This window comes from Haliaeetus albicilla, chromosome 15, assembly GCF_947461875.1.
Source record: "Haliaeetus albicilla chromosome 15, bHalAlb1.1, whole genome shotgun sequence".
NCBI classification, from domain to species: Eukaryota; Metazoa; Chordata; class Aves; order Accipitriformes; family Accipitridae; genus Haliaeetus; species Haliaeetus albicilla.
Window position 1 is genome coordinate 32,161,589 of NC_091497.1, and position 14,504 is coordinate 32,176,092.

At 39.3% G+C, this 14,504-nt stretch overlaps 1 protein-coding gene across 2 annotated transcripts in view; it reads left to right on the forward strand.

The window, feature by feature from the left end:
- GTF2F2 (general transcription factor IIF subunit 2) overlaps window positions 1-14,504 on the forward strand; it is a 90,426-nt gene that overhangs the window by 68,988 nt on the left and 6,934 nt on the right. For both annotated transcript variants that reach the window (XM_069802674.1, XM_069802675.1), the window contains 2 exons: window positions 8,246-8,345; window positions 14,198-14,341. In XM_069802674.1, coding sequence (XP_069658775.1) covers window positions 8,246-8,345; window positions 14,198-14,341 — 244 coding nt within the window. The remainder of the gene's footprint in view (window positions 1-8,245; window positions 8,346-14,197; window positions 14,342-14,504) is intronic.

The following is a 14,504-nucleotide window of genomic DNA, read 5'->3' on the forward strand; positions in this document are numbered from 1 at the left end:
TGTATAGTTATTTCCTAAAGGATCTGTTTTGACAGGAACAACTAAAATATGTATGCATGCATAGTTACAATTGTATGCGATCCTTTTGAAAGGAATACGTCTGGCTTTAATTCAGGAGGATAATCTTCACGTTAAAATTAAAGAGCTGGCCTTTTTCTATCCTGCTTAGATTGCTAATGAGTCACTTTTCCTAGATCTTCAGTCTTCGCCTTCTGTAGTATTAGTAATGGGCTTGTGAGATTCCCGGTGCTTCCCCCGAGGCGAGGAACTGCTTTCACTGGTTATTCATTCTTACCGATATTTAAGATGCAGACATCTGCGTGTGTTGTACAGACTGCTGTACAGACAACGTCAAATGGTTAGCTTAGTGGTAGAGGTCTGTAGATCTCTGCGTGCATGTCTTAGCTGAACAAACCCAAAGGGAAACTAAGACTTTTTAACCTACTTTTTCCCCTTCCTTGCTGTTTTTCTGGAGTATGTCCACCAGACTCCTCGCTATCTGGCCATTCCCGTTGTGTTGTGCTTCTCTTCCAGCCTCTGTGTCGCCTCTCCCTCTTTTTCCACGCAGGACTGATGTCCGTCATATACATCTACATCTTCAGAGCTCCCTCCAAAATTTCACCTGCGTTCCCATTTCTTCTGGCATGCTGCCTAATTTCTTCTGCTCTGCGTACCTTGTCACTCTGCCAGCCTTATGCCTCATCTCATGCCTGTGCTCGAGGTACCCCACATGCTCCGGACAACACAAAAGGGCATCCAGATTTTACTTCACCCTAGTTTTAGACCTTTCTGTCATTGGAATAAGCCACAATTATAAGCACCCTGGTATAAAAATGTACTGTGTCCTGCAGTTTTATCCACTTAAAAGTTAAGATGAGGTGCCCCATATAGAGATACAGCACGTAACGGAGTGTGCATGGATGCACTTGCAGCCTGGCTTAGTCCTCGGAGAAGACTGTCCCCTCTAGCTATGCTTTTGTTTGTTCTTGAACTTGATCTGCTCGCTGGTGTTGGGATTTGTGTTGGGCTGAAAACTGGGCAGAACAGAGACATTCCTGGTGAGTGTACTAATAAGAAAATGTTGAAAGTATGGTAGGAACCAGTAACAGAGGGTTTGTTTCCCCTCTGGGCACTAATTGATTGAATATGGTGACTGTAGGATGGAAAGGACTGCAAAATCCTGACATTTCAACAACTGCAGAGCTGCAGACATCTCTGCTCTTCCAGAATACATAAGTTGTAATAAGGAAATGTTCATTTCTTTGCACTAAGTGATAGGAGGAGAGGAAACAGCCTCAAGCTGCACCAGGGGAGGTTTAGATTGGATATTAGGAAAAATTTCTTTACCGAAAGAATTCTCAAGCATTGGCACAGGCTGCCCAGAGAAGTGGTTGAGTCACCATCCCAGGAGTTATTTAAAAGCCATGTAGACGTGGTGCTTAGGGACATAGTTTAGTGGTAGACTTGGCAGTGCTAGCTTTACAGTTGGACTCAATGGTCTTAAAGGTCTTTTCCAACCTAAAAGATTCTATGATAGACTGTGCCAGGCCTTCCCATCGATCCACAGCATGACAGCAGTGGAAGGGCCTTTTCACCCGTCAGGAGGACGATGCTGGGTTGGCCCAAGTCCTCTGGAAGGGCGAGGAGGGTGCAGAGGCTGCCTTGCTTCACAAGGGCGAGTGGGCATCTGCGCCCTTAGGGGTACCTCATCAAGGACCCTTTTTGGTGCAAAAAGGGCTGTTGAGTAAGGGGGGGGACAACAAACAAAACATACAGAGACACAAACCTGGACAGACAAGCCTGACAGGGGCAAAGATAAGAAACAAACTTCGTCAAGCCACACTAATGGATGGGCTACTTATAACCTCACTTAACAGTCACGTTGCATAGAAAATATCTCTTGAGTTATGATGCCTTTTTAAGCTTTGTCTCAGACAACTTCCAGAACGCTTCCACCCTGTCCCCAGTACGGACCAGGCACCGCCAGAGCCTGACTTCATCAGCATCAGGACACTTCTAGAGGAAGTATCCATAGACACATGTGAGCTTGATTAAAAATATCTGTGACGTCAAGCAGATCTTAAAATATTCTTCATGCTTATTGCATTAGGGCATCACTTAAAGTGTTTAAAGTTGGGCATTTAATAATAGAGAAGTTATTCAATTATATCACTCCTTGAATGCTAAAGTCCGTCTTATTTTATCTTTACATTATTTATCCTCACAACCTCGGCCCAGAAGGTTTTTAATCATTTGCAATACTAAACTCAGAGAGGAAAAATGGGAACTTAGTGGTTTTAATCAATTACTCCCATTTTATCAAACCAGAAAATAAAATGCATAAGAAATTGTTACTTATTGTAGAATTACCATTCATATCATCTCGTGTTCTCTACTGGAGAAGGATATGTAGAATTGGAGTCTTCAGTTATGACTGTGGTGCCTGTCTCAATATTGGACATGAAATTATCTTATATGATTCATTGCTCAGCCTTCAACATATATATTTGAAGATGTCAACTTCAGAAAAACCTAATAGGTTTCCTGAACATATAATAATTGCAGCACTTTTCTTGAAATGCCAGGATTCCGGGACTTAAAATTGGTTATAAATCATATTCTATATTAATAATCTGAAACATTTCATTATTTAACGCTGGCAGATGCACTTCTTAATGCCATTTCCATTCAGCTTATCCTCTTCTCTGTCTGCCTGTCTAGTCTTTTTAAATGGGGACGGACTCACTTTGCTTTGACGGGGTGTGTGTGCTGGAGTAACACTCAACGTCTGAAGGAGAACGGTAGATTCGATTCATCCGTGCAACGGGCTGCAGTCATCCGCCTCCATTTAACGCAAGACAGTAGAACTTCTTACAATGAAACACAACACCCTGAATTTGCATTTCTTATCTTTCAGATTATATGACAGATTGTTTTGTGTAGCAACAGATTGCCATCATTATTTTAGATAATGTGTATTTTTACCGATGTGGTCATTCTGGTAATTTCCTATGTTGTTTGTGGTTGGACACATTTCTTTTATTAGCTTGTTTTGGATGAGATTTTGCAGAATGTACCTACCTCTGTCATGTTTGGGATGCTTAGCAAAATAGGGAAGCAAAGAAAAAACTTTGTTGCCTATATCAGGTATTGTGAAACTTCATGTAATGCGGCTGCCTGTGTCTGGTTCAAGTACAGAATAACTGAGTAAAGGGCTAGAAGAACATTAGTCCTTGGCTTTCGCTCCCCTGGGACCAGGCTGGGAACTTCTCAAGGAGTCAAAAAAAAAGCTGCAAAACTGTGCAGAGCTGGAGAATCTGTGTTTCTTCCCCTCCAAAGCTTTGGGCAGCGGGCCTGCTCTTTTCCAGTGCATCTCTGCTGGGTGATACTGCAGAGAGAGAAGCAAACCAACTTTTCCTCTTTTGCAACAGTAAGGTTGGCTCCCTACTTACCAGTGCCCTGTGTAAATACAGCCAAGCACAAAAAGGTATTGAAACTTTTCGGTCCCAGCCAAACAATAATTTCTGTAGAAATGTCAAGAATTCAAGCCTTAGCAGCGTTTCTGATTAATACCTGCTTCTAATCTTTGAAATATTTGTTTCGTGGCAGAAGATTAATCACAGGAAATCATCTATTCTAAAGGTCTTTGGTTTATTTTTTATTGCTGGAAGATACATATATTTAAAAGCCAATGAGCATCTCCTCCTAGGAATGTACATATTGCCTTCATCTGTCTCCCTTTATGTGCCTGCTGCACATTGACAAGTCCTATAGAATTATTTCCAGCCTGTTCAAATAGTTTTTCCCCTTATTCAACTGTAGGCACAATGACAAATCCGAGTTGCAGTATAAAATGTATTTTGCTGGGAAATGACCGTGGTGAATTTGATGCTGTGCTGGTTACTCGCTGTATTTCAAGGCAGAAGAGCTATATTTGATCTTGGGGGTGGAAGAGAAAACCACAGTGTGCAGGCTGGTGGCTGCTCGGTCACTAATGTATTGGCAGTTTGGGGGAGAAAAATCTGCATTCTCTTTATTTTTTAGGCCAGATATTAGCATGAATTATGGTGCTAGCTATTTCAACAAGAGTCAAGTGGAAGATTTAACTCCTTGGAGAGTTGTGTGTGTAGTTTTGAGCCATAACTAAGGCTTTTAGCTGTCACGCTCAGGCAAATCATAATAAAGAGTAATAGGTAAAAAGCCACTGCTCCTTTAAATCAGTGTCACCAGTGACTCAGAATATCTATTGATTTTTTTTCTTTATTCCTACCAACAGTTTCAATTAAGATTCAGCAGATACACTCTGAGAGAACCCTGTATAAAATGCTTTGTAATATTTTGGTTTAATACTGCTTTTAAAATTCTGTTTAAGAAATGAGCATTTAAAAGTAATTATATCTGTAACACATTACAACGCCACTCTAAAAGGCTAGTATAATGCCCAATTCATAGCTTTTGTTATAAATTTTTGAGTGTATAATTACTGGAATGTATAAATATATATTTCATCAACTTTTTTCAAACAACAGCTATACAAATTTAAAAAGTCAATTATATTCACCCAGACATAGTGCTTTCTGAATACAAGAGAATTACAGCATGGTTTTGGAAAAAAAAAACAAACCCAAACCACTATATTTTCCCTGCAAATAGTGTCTGTACCAACAAATCATCTGGACAAAATGATTACAGGCTATTTGTCTTTACCCTTTGTAATGCACTAAGCAAATTTCAGTGCTTCATCCACACATGAACCATTTGCTAATCTGGGGTTTACTGTACGTTTCTCAGGCCCTTTACCTGTATTTGTGCATTTTGGGCCGGCTAACTCCAGATGTGCAGCAGCTGTTGTTCCACATAGGAGTGTGTGACCATATTCCGCATGGAAGCCCAGTGGAAGGAAAGCAACCTGAGGCTCTGTCATTCTCCAGGAGATCTTGAAAGCTGCAGAAAAAGAAATGAGAAGGGCAGCCGTTAGGGAGAAGAGCAAGATGCATGTGTAGAATAAATGCATATTAATAAAAAGGTTTGCCTCCCGAGTCACCATGCTTCCCATTTAGATTTCCGTATTGGCATGTGGCAACTGCTGTAATTGCTTGTATTAAAAAGTAATACCGGGAATGTAATATATTTTTAGTTCTCACTACAGCAATATATCAACTAAAAACAGGAAAAAAAAGTTAACATTGTACTGTGACCCAGTTTTCTAAAGACCATCTGAGAACTGTGGGTCATAATTTGGAAACCTTTGGCAAGAAATCTTGAAGTACAGTGTGGATATCTCTGAAATTTCTTTCAGAGACACATACATTTGTAGCTGATACATTTGTTGGTTGGTACATGTAGATCTTTCTGAAGTCTTCTGCCATTTCACAAACAAGATTCTCCATTTCCATTTTCACTTGGTAGGCTTCCATCCCGTTTCCTAAGCAGGCAGGAAGTTTTTCTTTGCTTTCAAGATTGTGTGCTGGGGAACTTCACTGGTTAAATGTAACTTCACTGCCATCAACCTTGGGAAGCCTCGGAGAAGTGTGTTAGCTCTGCTACACATCTGGTTTTCTACTGGTTTGGAAATTAGCAGGTTAAAATAAAAAAGCTGAAATGCATATCCTGCATGGCAAGTGAAAAATGTTAAGAAATAAATTGCTGGTGTTCTCCTAGGCAAAGAAGGATTAATTTATAGGAGCTGCACTGAAATGGGGGTTGAAATTTCCTGTACTGTAATTTTAAAATGCCAGAACAGGAGGAGACCTTCAACATCGAGTGGTGTCCAAAGTTCATGACAGGCTTGAGGCTAAAGAGCTATCAATTGTTTGCACTCTTAAATATCTAATTTATTAAAAAGCTGGAGGGGGTTTGACATCACCATTCTAAAGCTTTTCCTTCTGAGGACAGTCTGAACTGTTCAGTTCATATTTTCAGTGTTCTGGCATTTCATCGTCGAAGGGCTAATGTTCTTTGGCTGTTTTCCTGAAGAAATGAAGGATATTGTAAATTTACGTTGTCAAGAGTAATGAATGTAAAGCCCAGTGCAAGAAGGATTTAGTCATGGAGAAATGCCACCGTTGAAAGCCCGGTGCTCCCTGAAAATGTGAGACTCTCTGATGTATTTTAATATTGTTAGGAACCTTGTCGATCACTTACCTGTGCTGCAGATATAATGAGAAGGACTCTGGAACAACATCACAAATCACATAACTAAATCTGGTCTTCATGAAGGTGGTGCGGTGGCCTTGGAGGGGAAAGGGGAGACAAGAATTCCCAGTTCATCTCCAGGAGCCCCCGTCTCATGAACAGGAGCAATGTCAGTAAACAGGTTGAGCAGGAAATCTCCTTCACAGAAAGGAAAAACGTGAGAGGGGACAAGTGAGGTGAAAAATAGCTACAACAGGAGAGTGGGAGGACTGGAAAACTCCCCAGGTCAAAACAATAGGAAAAACGGTGAAAAACTGCAAAAAAAGATTAAAAAAAAAAAAAATTAAAGCCAAACTATTTAAAACTAAAAAAAGTCATTGGGACCAAAAAAGAAAAAAAATTAAGCAATGAAGATGTGGAGAAAAAGACAGGTTTGGAGAAAAGATATTGATTTAGCTTTAGCCTCTGCCTCTTTGTGCAACATGAGTTTAGAAGACCTCTGGTAACCAGATCAATAAAATCTTTAGAATCATTTAATTAGATTGAAGGCCAAAAGATAAACTCTTGTGATAAAAACTTCTACCTTTATTTGCCAGAACAGGGGTAAAAAGTGTTCACTGCTCGTTTACCTTCCAATTGATTTTCCTTCAAGCTAAGAAAAAATGTGCTACATTTGGACAGAAGGCGGCATTGATGTACCTTCTCCTGATATAGAAATGTAGAATACAAGGCAAAGGTCACTTAAGGGTAATTATAAAACTGTCGAACAAATGACAAGTCTACAAAGATTCAAGAGGAAGCAAGTTTATACCTATGTATGAGACAAAACTGACGGCAACTGCTATCCAGCAATACTAGCTATGAAGGATGATTGCCTTTATTTCCAGTTGCTAGAGCTAGAGAATTTATTTCTTAATTTAATGCTTACTTCAAATGTAATTTATTTGGTTGTTCAGGTGTCAAGTCAGAAGCGTGCTGAATTTAAGTTTAGGGGTTTGGTTGTATGCTATGTTTTTATGAAAAGAAATCAGCGATCTTAAACACAGCGTTCTTTAAAATACTGTCTGTTTTATCACATTGGTGTTCTAGTTATTATTTGCATTAATGTCACCATATTAATTTTCTGTGGAAAGAAGCATACATTTATTGGTCTAAAAGTCTTGTGTTTAGTGAAAACTGACTCCTCTACCTGTAAGATATGCCTTTGGAAACAAAATAACTTCACTGATGATAAAATACTAATTTTATATGCCATAAAACTATTTTCTCTGAAGGGATGTTGTCCTGCACCTTTCTAAAGCTTGGTTTCTTGCATCTTCATTTCAGGTACTAATTCTTGAGTGCTAAACCTGAAGTAAACGGAGCACTCCTTCTACACCATCATATATAAGCTTTAAATTACGTAGGGATGAGCTTGACAGAATGTGTTCAACCTCTGACCTTCTCAGAGTCTCTCCCGAAGAGGAGTGAAGGTCGCCTGTTGTTAACTGTATGATTGAGACTTGATTGTACATTGGTTTGAACCTGGGTGGATTTCTCTGTCTTCATGTTTTTAAAAGTGCTCGTAAAACAATTATTTGTGCTCTGTTACTGTGCTGTAATGGCAAAAGAAAGGTCATGGAAATTTTTATTTTTACTTTAAAATATCTAAGAGAAGGTCGTGGAGTCTGATCTTTGCTGTGCTCTGGGAGTCAGCGGAGGTGGATCAAAAGCTTTTTCAGCCCTCAGCTGAGTAAGCTGGGAGATTCTGGGTTCATTTGGGTTGGGTTTGGTCTTTTTGAAGAGCAGGGGCTTTTCTTCCACATGAGTGTCAGGCTTTTTGAATAAAATTTGTGTTCAGACGTGGGTTTTAGTATCTTCCCTTCACAGTTGCTTGGTTTTCAGCATTTCAGTATCTTCTGTAGCATATAGTGTCCTCACTGTCCTCAAGCAAAAACAGAGTAGGAGAAACTTAATTCACAAGAGCGCATCTGGTTTGCCTTATGATTTATGATTTGCTTGCAGCTGACCTTTGAAAAGGGCTGGTTCATACTTGCAGATTTTTAGAATTCATTTTGAGCGTGTGCTTGTCTGAAATTTTTATTAATTCTCTTTTTCTTCTCTTTTGCAGATTACAGATAGAAGAATCTTCTAAACCTGTAAGGCTATCACAGCAGCTGGACAAAGCCGTAACCACGAACTATAAACCGGTGGCTAATCATCAATATAATGTAAGTAGCTTTCGGTATTTTCCCTTCTTCTCCTCTTCAGGAGGAGCCTGGCTCAGGACTCCAGAATCGCTCTGCTGCTCTCACGCAGCTCTTTCCCTTGCAGTTGGCCACTGTCTTTGGAAACGCTCCACGTTATCTGGTTTCTCCCTGATTTTGTCTTCTGTCTTAAGACCAATATCACCCTTGGGGCTAAGGTCTGCCAATTCTAACTCCCTCGTGTTACCTGATGGAGGGCAGACCGCCTTTACCCAAGCCTTTTCTAGTGGCTTTATTACATTCTTCCTCTAGTCTTTTTTTTGAAATGTAATTTTGAAGTTTGGGGATAAAAGGCAGTTCTGGCTTTGTGCTATGAGATGTGGAAGCACTCCTTTGAGCCAAATAAAATATCATATGGAGGTGGGTAAAAGACTTGAAAAGAATTATTAGTTTCCAGCCCTTTGCAGGAACTGACAAGTAGAAAAGAATAACAGCTGATAATTTTTCACAGTTTCATACCTTCATAGTACGTGTTATTTGCATCATTGGCTTTGTCAATATTACACCCACACTGCTGTTCCAGATCAGTTGATGTACATACAAACTATAATGTCCTTTTTCTTAAAGATCCTCTTTGAGTAATTTGTATGTATGCATATATAATAACTGTTACTGTTGAATGTGAGAAATGTTAAGTCATACTGAAAATGAGTCACTGTGTTAGTCATTTAAACTTTTACACTTTTTATTAAGATTTTATTTACATAAAACAAATGACAATATACTGGATGATATTTAAGCATTATTCTGAAAGGCAGTCTATTTCCACAGAACCAAAAATAGTCGTTTCTCTCTCATGGGACTGTTTTGTAGTAGTTACTGTTCAAAGTCTGATCTATACATAGATGATCATACCAATATAACTATTTCAGCTAAGGGAATGACATTTAACCAAAATAGTCACACTGGTATATCCTGCTATGCAAATGCAATTTTATATGAGTATATTGTTTTATGATGCTACTGTTATTCTCCTTTAATTCTGGAATAAGCTATGGTGATGTACAGCTTCTCTTTTTAGCGGGATCCTGTGCCATTTCCCTGACCCTAGCATAATTACAACAGTATGACTTCAGCCTGGAGACAATCTTTGAATCTTTGTTCCAGTTGCAAACTGCTGTCGCTGTATCGTTATGGAAATTTAAGTCTTGTGTGAGATTCAGGGAGTATTAACCAGGAGGTAACCAGGCTTCTTAAAAGCTGTGTCTTAATTGTAATGTTTTTATTGGTTACGTAGCTGTCCATGCTAATGGAAATCTATTGGCAGCGTGTTTACTTTTCGTGTCTACCTTAAAGGTGTTCTGATGGGAAAAATCTAGTAGGTCATACGTGTACTTGAGTCACTCTTGGCCTTGCCTTGACTCTAAAGACCCAAGCACAACTACTTTCTACAATGTCTTTCTTTTCATTAAATCTTTTATTAAGGTTCAGGTTAGATGGCTGAAAGGATGTACAACTAGGAGAACAAGTCCATAAATTTTTTAAACCTCTTGGTTAAATTTTTCTGCTTTCAAGCAGCAGTTGCTTTCTTAAAACTTGCTGCATTGCTTGTAACTGTATGACAGCCCTGTTGGGGACGAGACGTCTCACAAGAAAGAAGAAAAAATGTACAAACTACTGTACATGCTGATACATTCAATCATCTTCTGGGGAGTTTCTGAGGAAAGAATGAGTATCTACTAAATAAGAAAGAAAGAGATAACATTTCCTGAAGGGAGAGATTATTGAATGGGGCTGAAGTGTGGGAGCTCCATGTACCCATAAATGAACATAAAATAGAAAGGAGGAGGGAAATAAATTACATGTGGATGGGAAATAGCAATAGCTTGTTTGACTACAAGGATGGGGAAAGTGATTTTTTTTGTTTTTTGCAAGAAATTGTATTAAGCCTACCGTTTTTATTAGAAGAAATTGCAATTCCATTACGATATATGCCAGGATTGTAACTTAGCTTTTCTTCTCTGGGAAAGGGACCTTCATTTTCTGTATATCTGTAAATATTACTCCTGTTTACAAGGTTGCAATGTTCTTGCAGCTGGCATCTTTCTGTGACTTAATTATTTTTTGTAATACAGCAGCAAAGTTCTCTAGTGGTCCTGGTTACCACTTCAGAGGCTTCTTTGTGGTCTCCCCTCTTCCCACTCTCCCGTACTATGGAGGCTGGTACCTGTGGTCCAGGGGATGGGGAAATCTTTAAGACTTCTTTCAGACATCTTCAGATGAAACTTTAGATTTAATCTCTCTTCTCTATCACCTTTGTATTAGCTGTCTGCTGAAGCAGTGTAATACATCAGCTTCAGTATTAAAGATACCTTCAAGAAGGCAATTTTGGCAGCTTTTCAGCCAGCTTAGCAACATCCTGAGAAGGTAAACAAAGAGAAATTGGTTTCTGTATGAAGTCTTGCAGGGATAAACTCGCAACTTCTACACTCGACAGCTTGTTCTAAAATGGTCCTTCCTTGAAATCAAATCGTATTTTAATGCCTTTTAAATTTAAAACCCACACAATTTTAAAGAAATCTAATTAGTTTACAGTGTAGATACGTTCTGTAATATGACTCTCAAAAAGGGCTTTAAGCCTACTGAATAAAGCATCCTCTTTGCAAAGAAAACAAGAAGGAAAAAAATGAAAGGCTGCATTGTAACTTGCTATAAGCAGTGTATTCACAAGGCAAAAAGAAGAAAACAGCAACAGATACCATGCCTTTTTTTTTTTTTTTTTAAATAGCACTTCACAACATGCTCCGTGTTTTTAGACAACAGTGGGAGCTGTTGCTGAAGTTGGAGGGAAATGCTAGAGTGTTGCTAATTAAAATGTGGGCAACTGGGATGCCAGCTGCAAATAACTTTTCAACAAAGGGAGGGTTTGATAATCAGTTTTCTATGCGAGTTGATTTTATACATTAATAAATTAAGAATATTAGAATATTCACACTGCATTTGTATAGGGAATACAAACGCTCTTCATTGATTTACTTTAGCTCATCCAGAGAATGTAAAATAGAAGCTCCTACTGGGGAGAGCGTACCAAGGCACTAAAATAACAGAGAAAGAAGAATGCTGGGCATTACAATTTACCAGCAAAAAAAAGATTGTGCTTTGGTTAAAAAGACTACTTCATGTTATTTTCCAGGAGACTGTTACTTGTATAATTAGGATTTTATACTCAGTCGTGAAATTGTCCTGTCAGAGACCGAACATCAGTGAAGATAATGTTGAGAATTTCCTTATTGTTACTTTGTTCCTTTGTGTAGGAAGCATCAATTTTAAAGCAAGTAATTTTTTTCTCCACAGTTGTAGCTAGTAGCTAGTTGCTGGCTAAACACATTTTCGCTATATGTCATTTGAAGAGGTACAAACAGTACCGTGGATTTTTTGTTGTTGTTCTCAGAGATTGTCTTGAGAGTCCAAGTAGCTTTTCCCATTCCGCCCATGTTACTTACCCATTATTCCCATAGCTCTGCCATGTAGAGAAGGAATAACCTCAGTGCTTCGCTCTTGTTCTTGCTCCTTAAAAACAAAACAAAAACCAGAAAAGGAGGAGATTGGTTTCTTCCATCACTTCTGCTTGACCTTCCCCCTGAGGAGGGCACAGTTTGTCCATTTCTGTTTTTCTTCTTCTTGTTCATTTTCTTTTTGTTGTTCGGGGAGGTAGAAAATTGCAGAAGGGTTGGTAAGAACAGGCGTAATAGCTGCTGATGTGGCAGAGTGATGGAGCCTGTAACTGGCTTTGTCTTTCACACCGCATCTTTCAACTGGGGTAGTTTTGAGTGAGAGAAAAGTCGCTAGCCTCAAAAACAAATGCATAGGTCTTTACACTGAAAAGTGACCTCAGATGTACTCAGACCTGCAGGAACCCAGAACTCAGTCAAACATTGCAAATAGAGACGCCTTCATCTCCTACCGTCTTCTGGGCTTGATCTCTGAAGTGTTGGATGCCTTTCTGGCAACAAATTAAGGCTGGATAATTCACCTCCTCCTCTTGCAAAATGTTAACACGTGCATATATTCAAGTATATAGAGGCTCCTAATGAATTGTCTGTTGGACTTTGAGAAGAAGCAAATGTTTGGACATACTGTTGTTTATAGGAAGGCCAACGTCCTAGATTTATGTTCCTACTCTAGTTTCTCTGGCGTAGCAGTTCTGCTGTAGACCATGACAACCGAGGTGATGTACTATGAAGCTGTTTTACTTGATGCTACAGTTTGCTCTTGTTGCAAAGCCTTTACTGTTTTGAAGATTAATTGTTTTAAATGCAGAGGCTAAAGAGTTAAATAATTACACCAAAGTGTATTAGTGGGTAAAAATCAATTGTGTGGGTTTGTGTGGAGAGGTTTTATCTTTTATAACACTAACATACAGTTGGAAAAGCAGACAAGTATTTGGTTGCCCAAGCCCATCTTAGATTTTAAGCAGAAGCAACAGACTTCAAGCTACAGGTTGGGAATTCTGCGTTCAATTTAATGATGAACATTTGTTTCAGGATTTGAAAGAGAAAGTTGGCTGGCCAGAGACCTGTGAGCAATGGCAAAGGTGGTAATAGTCTTTAGCCACTTTGAGACGGATACCAAGAGACAGGCTATTTTCACTCGGAGAGTAGGAGGGAGTTAGCTGGCAAGGAAACACAGGAAAAAATAAATTGTGCCATAAGACTAATCTCTCGTCTTAAAAATAAGGTTTTTAGTATCCAGTAGAACTGTGACTTTTCATTTCTAGGCTTCTTCCCTGAAGGTCTTCCTTTTGAGGATCAGGTTTGAGACAGCAGAGGCCGAACGACTCCCATACAAAATTATCCCACTGGCAGCCAGGCGCGTGTCCCTCAGTGATCACATGCGTCTCTCCTGCTGTACGTTGTGCCGCTTCGGATTCACCCATGCAGTTTGCCTGAAAGCACTTGATGATTACATGAATTATATTACCTTCTGGGTGACCTCTGTTGGTTCCAAGGAGCTTGACGGTTTTCCGTTATCGAGGGTGGTACTGGGGATGGATGGGCGATGTGCTGGCAGATGTTGCGGTTGGTGCCCTGCGGTGATCGGGGTTTGTTTGGGGTGTGCTGGTCTGTGCAAATGTTCCTTCTGATGATGAATCTGAGGAAATACAGGAAGTATTTTTGGAGGCGATAAAAGTTTCTGCAAAAATACATGATCGTCTTGTGCAGTTTATAATAGTTAAGTATTTTTTAATACAGATTCTGAAACAGGATGATGCGTGGCAACGAGGGGCCTCTACTTGCGTGGAAGGTTTTTTTCTACTTGCGTGAAGGGTTTTTTGGTTTTATGTTGATGGAGGGGTTGCCTTGAGTGCTGTTTCTGGAGCAGATGAGGCGATGGCCGAGGGCCATTTGAGCATCCTTTGGGCAGGCAGTTGTTAGGGTTGTGATGTAGCCATGTTGGTCTGTGGATTTTTCCCCGAGTATGGCAATTTGTAGGTTGGTTGATATTTGTCATTATCCTTCAGAAGCTGGTGTCAGCAGAGGTGGAGTGAAAATACCGTCTCAGTTTGGATTCCTGTACTTAGACGAATTCTCTCTCCAGGTTTGGGCACATCATGCAGGCTCTGTTTCTGGGGTTTTTTTACTGGTTAAAGCAGAGATACATATCTGAAAAGCTTATTGTGCTGAGGACAAAGCACTTAGTTTATGTTCATAAAAGAACATTTGAATGCTCAAAAGAGAATTTTGCAGATGAAAAGCACTGAGTCATTGAACAGTGTTTTATTAAATAGAAGAGGTTTTTTATGTCTTGATGTTCAGCACTAAGAATTATACAGCGTTACATATAAATGCCTTTAAAACGTGTTTTGTATCTGATAGATTGAATACGAGAAGAAGAAGAAAGAAGATGGAAAACGGGCTCGAGCTGATAAACAACAAGTGTTGGACATGCTTTTTTCAGCCTTTGAGAAACATCAGTATTACAACATTAAAGACCTGGTGGACATAACCAAACAGCCGGTGGTACGTACTAGTAGTCTTGTAATATAACCATTTTCAGTAGTTACTATTGTGTATATTTTTCTTATCCAGAAAATAGTTCAATGTATACTATATGCCTTTGAAACAGCTCTCTAAATACGTTTTACAACAAACAGAAATCATCAAGTTTTAAGTTCGCCATTGT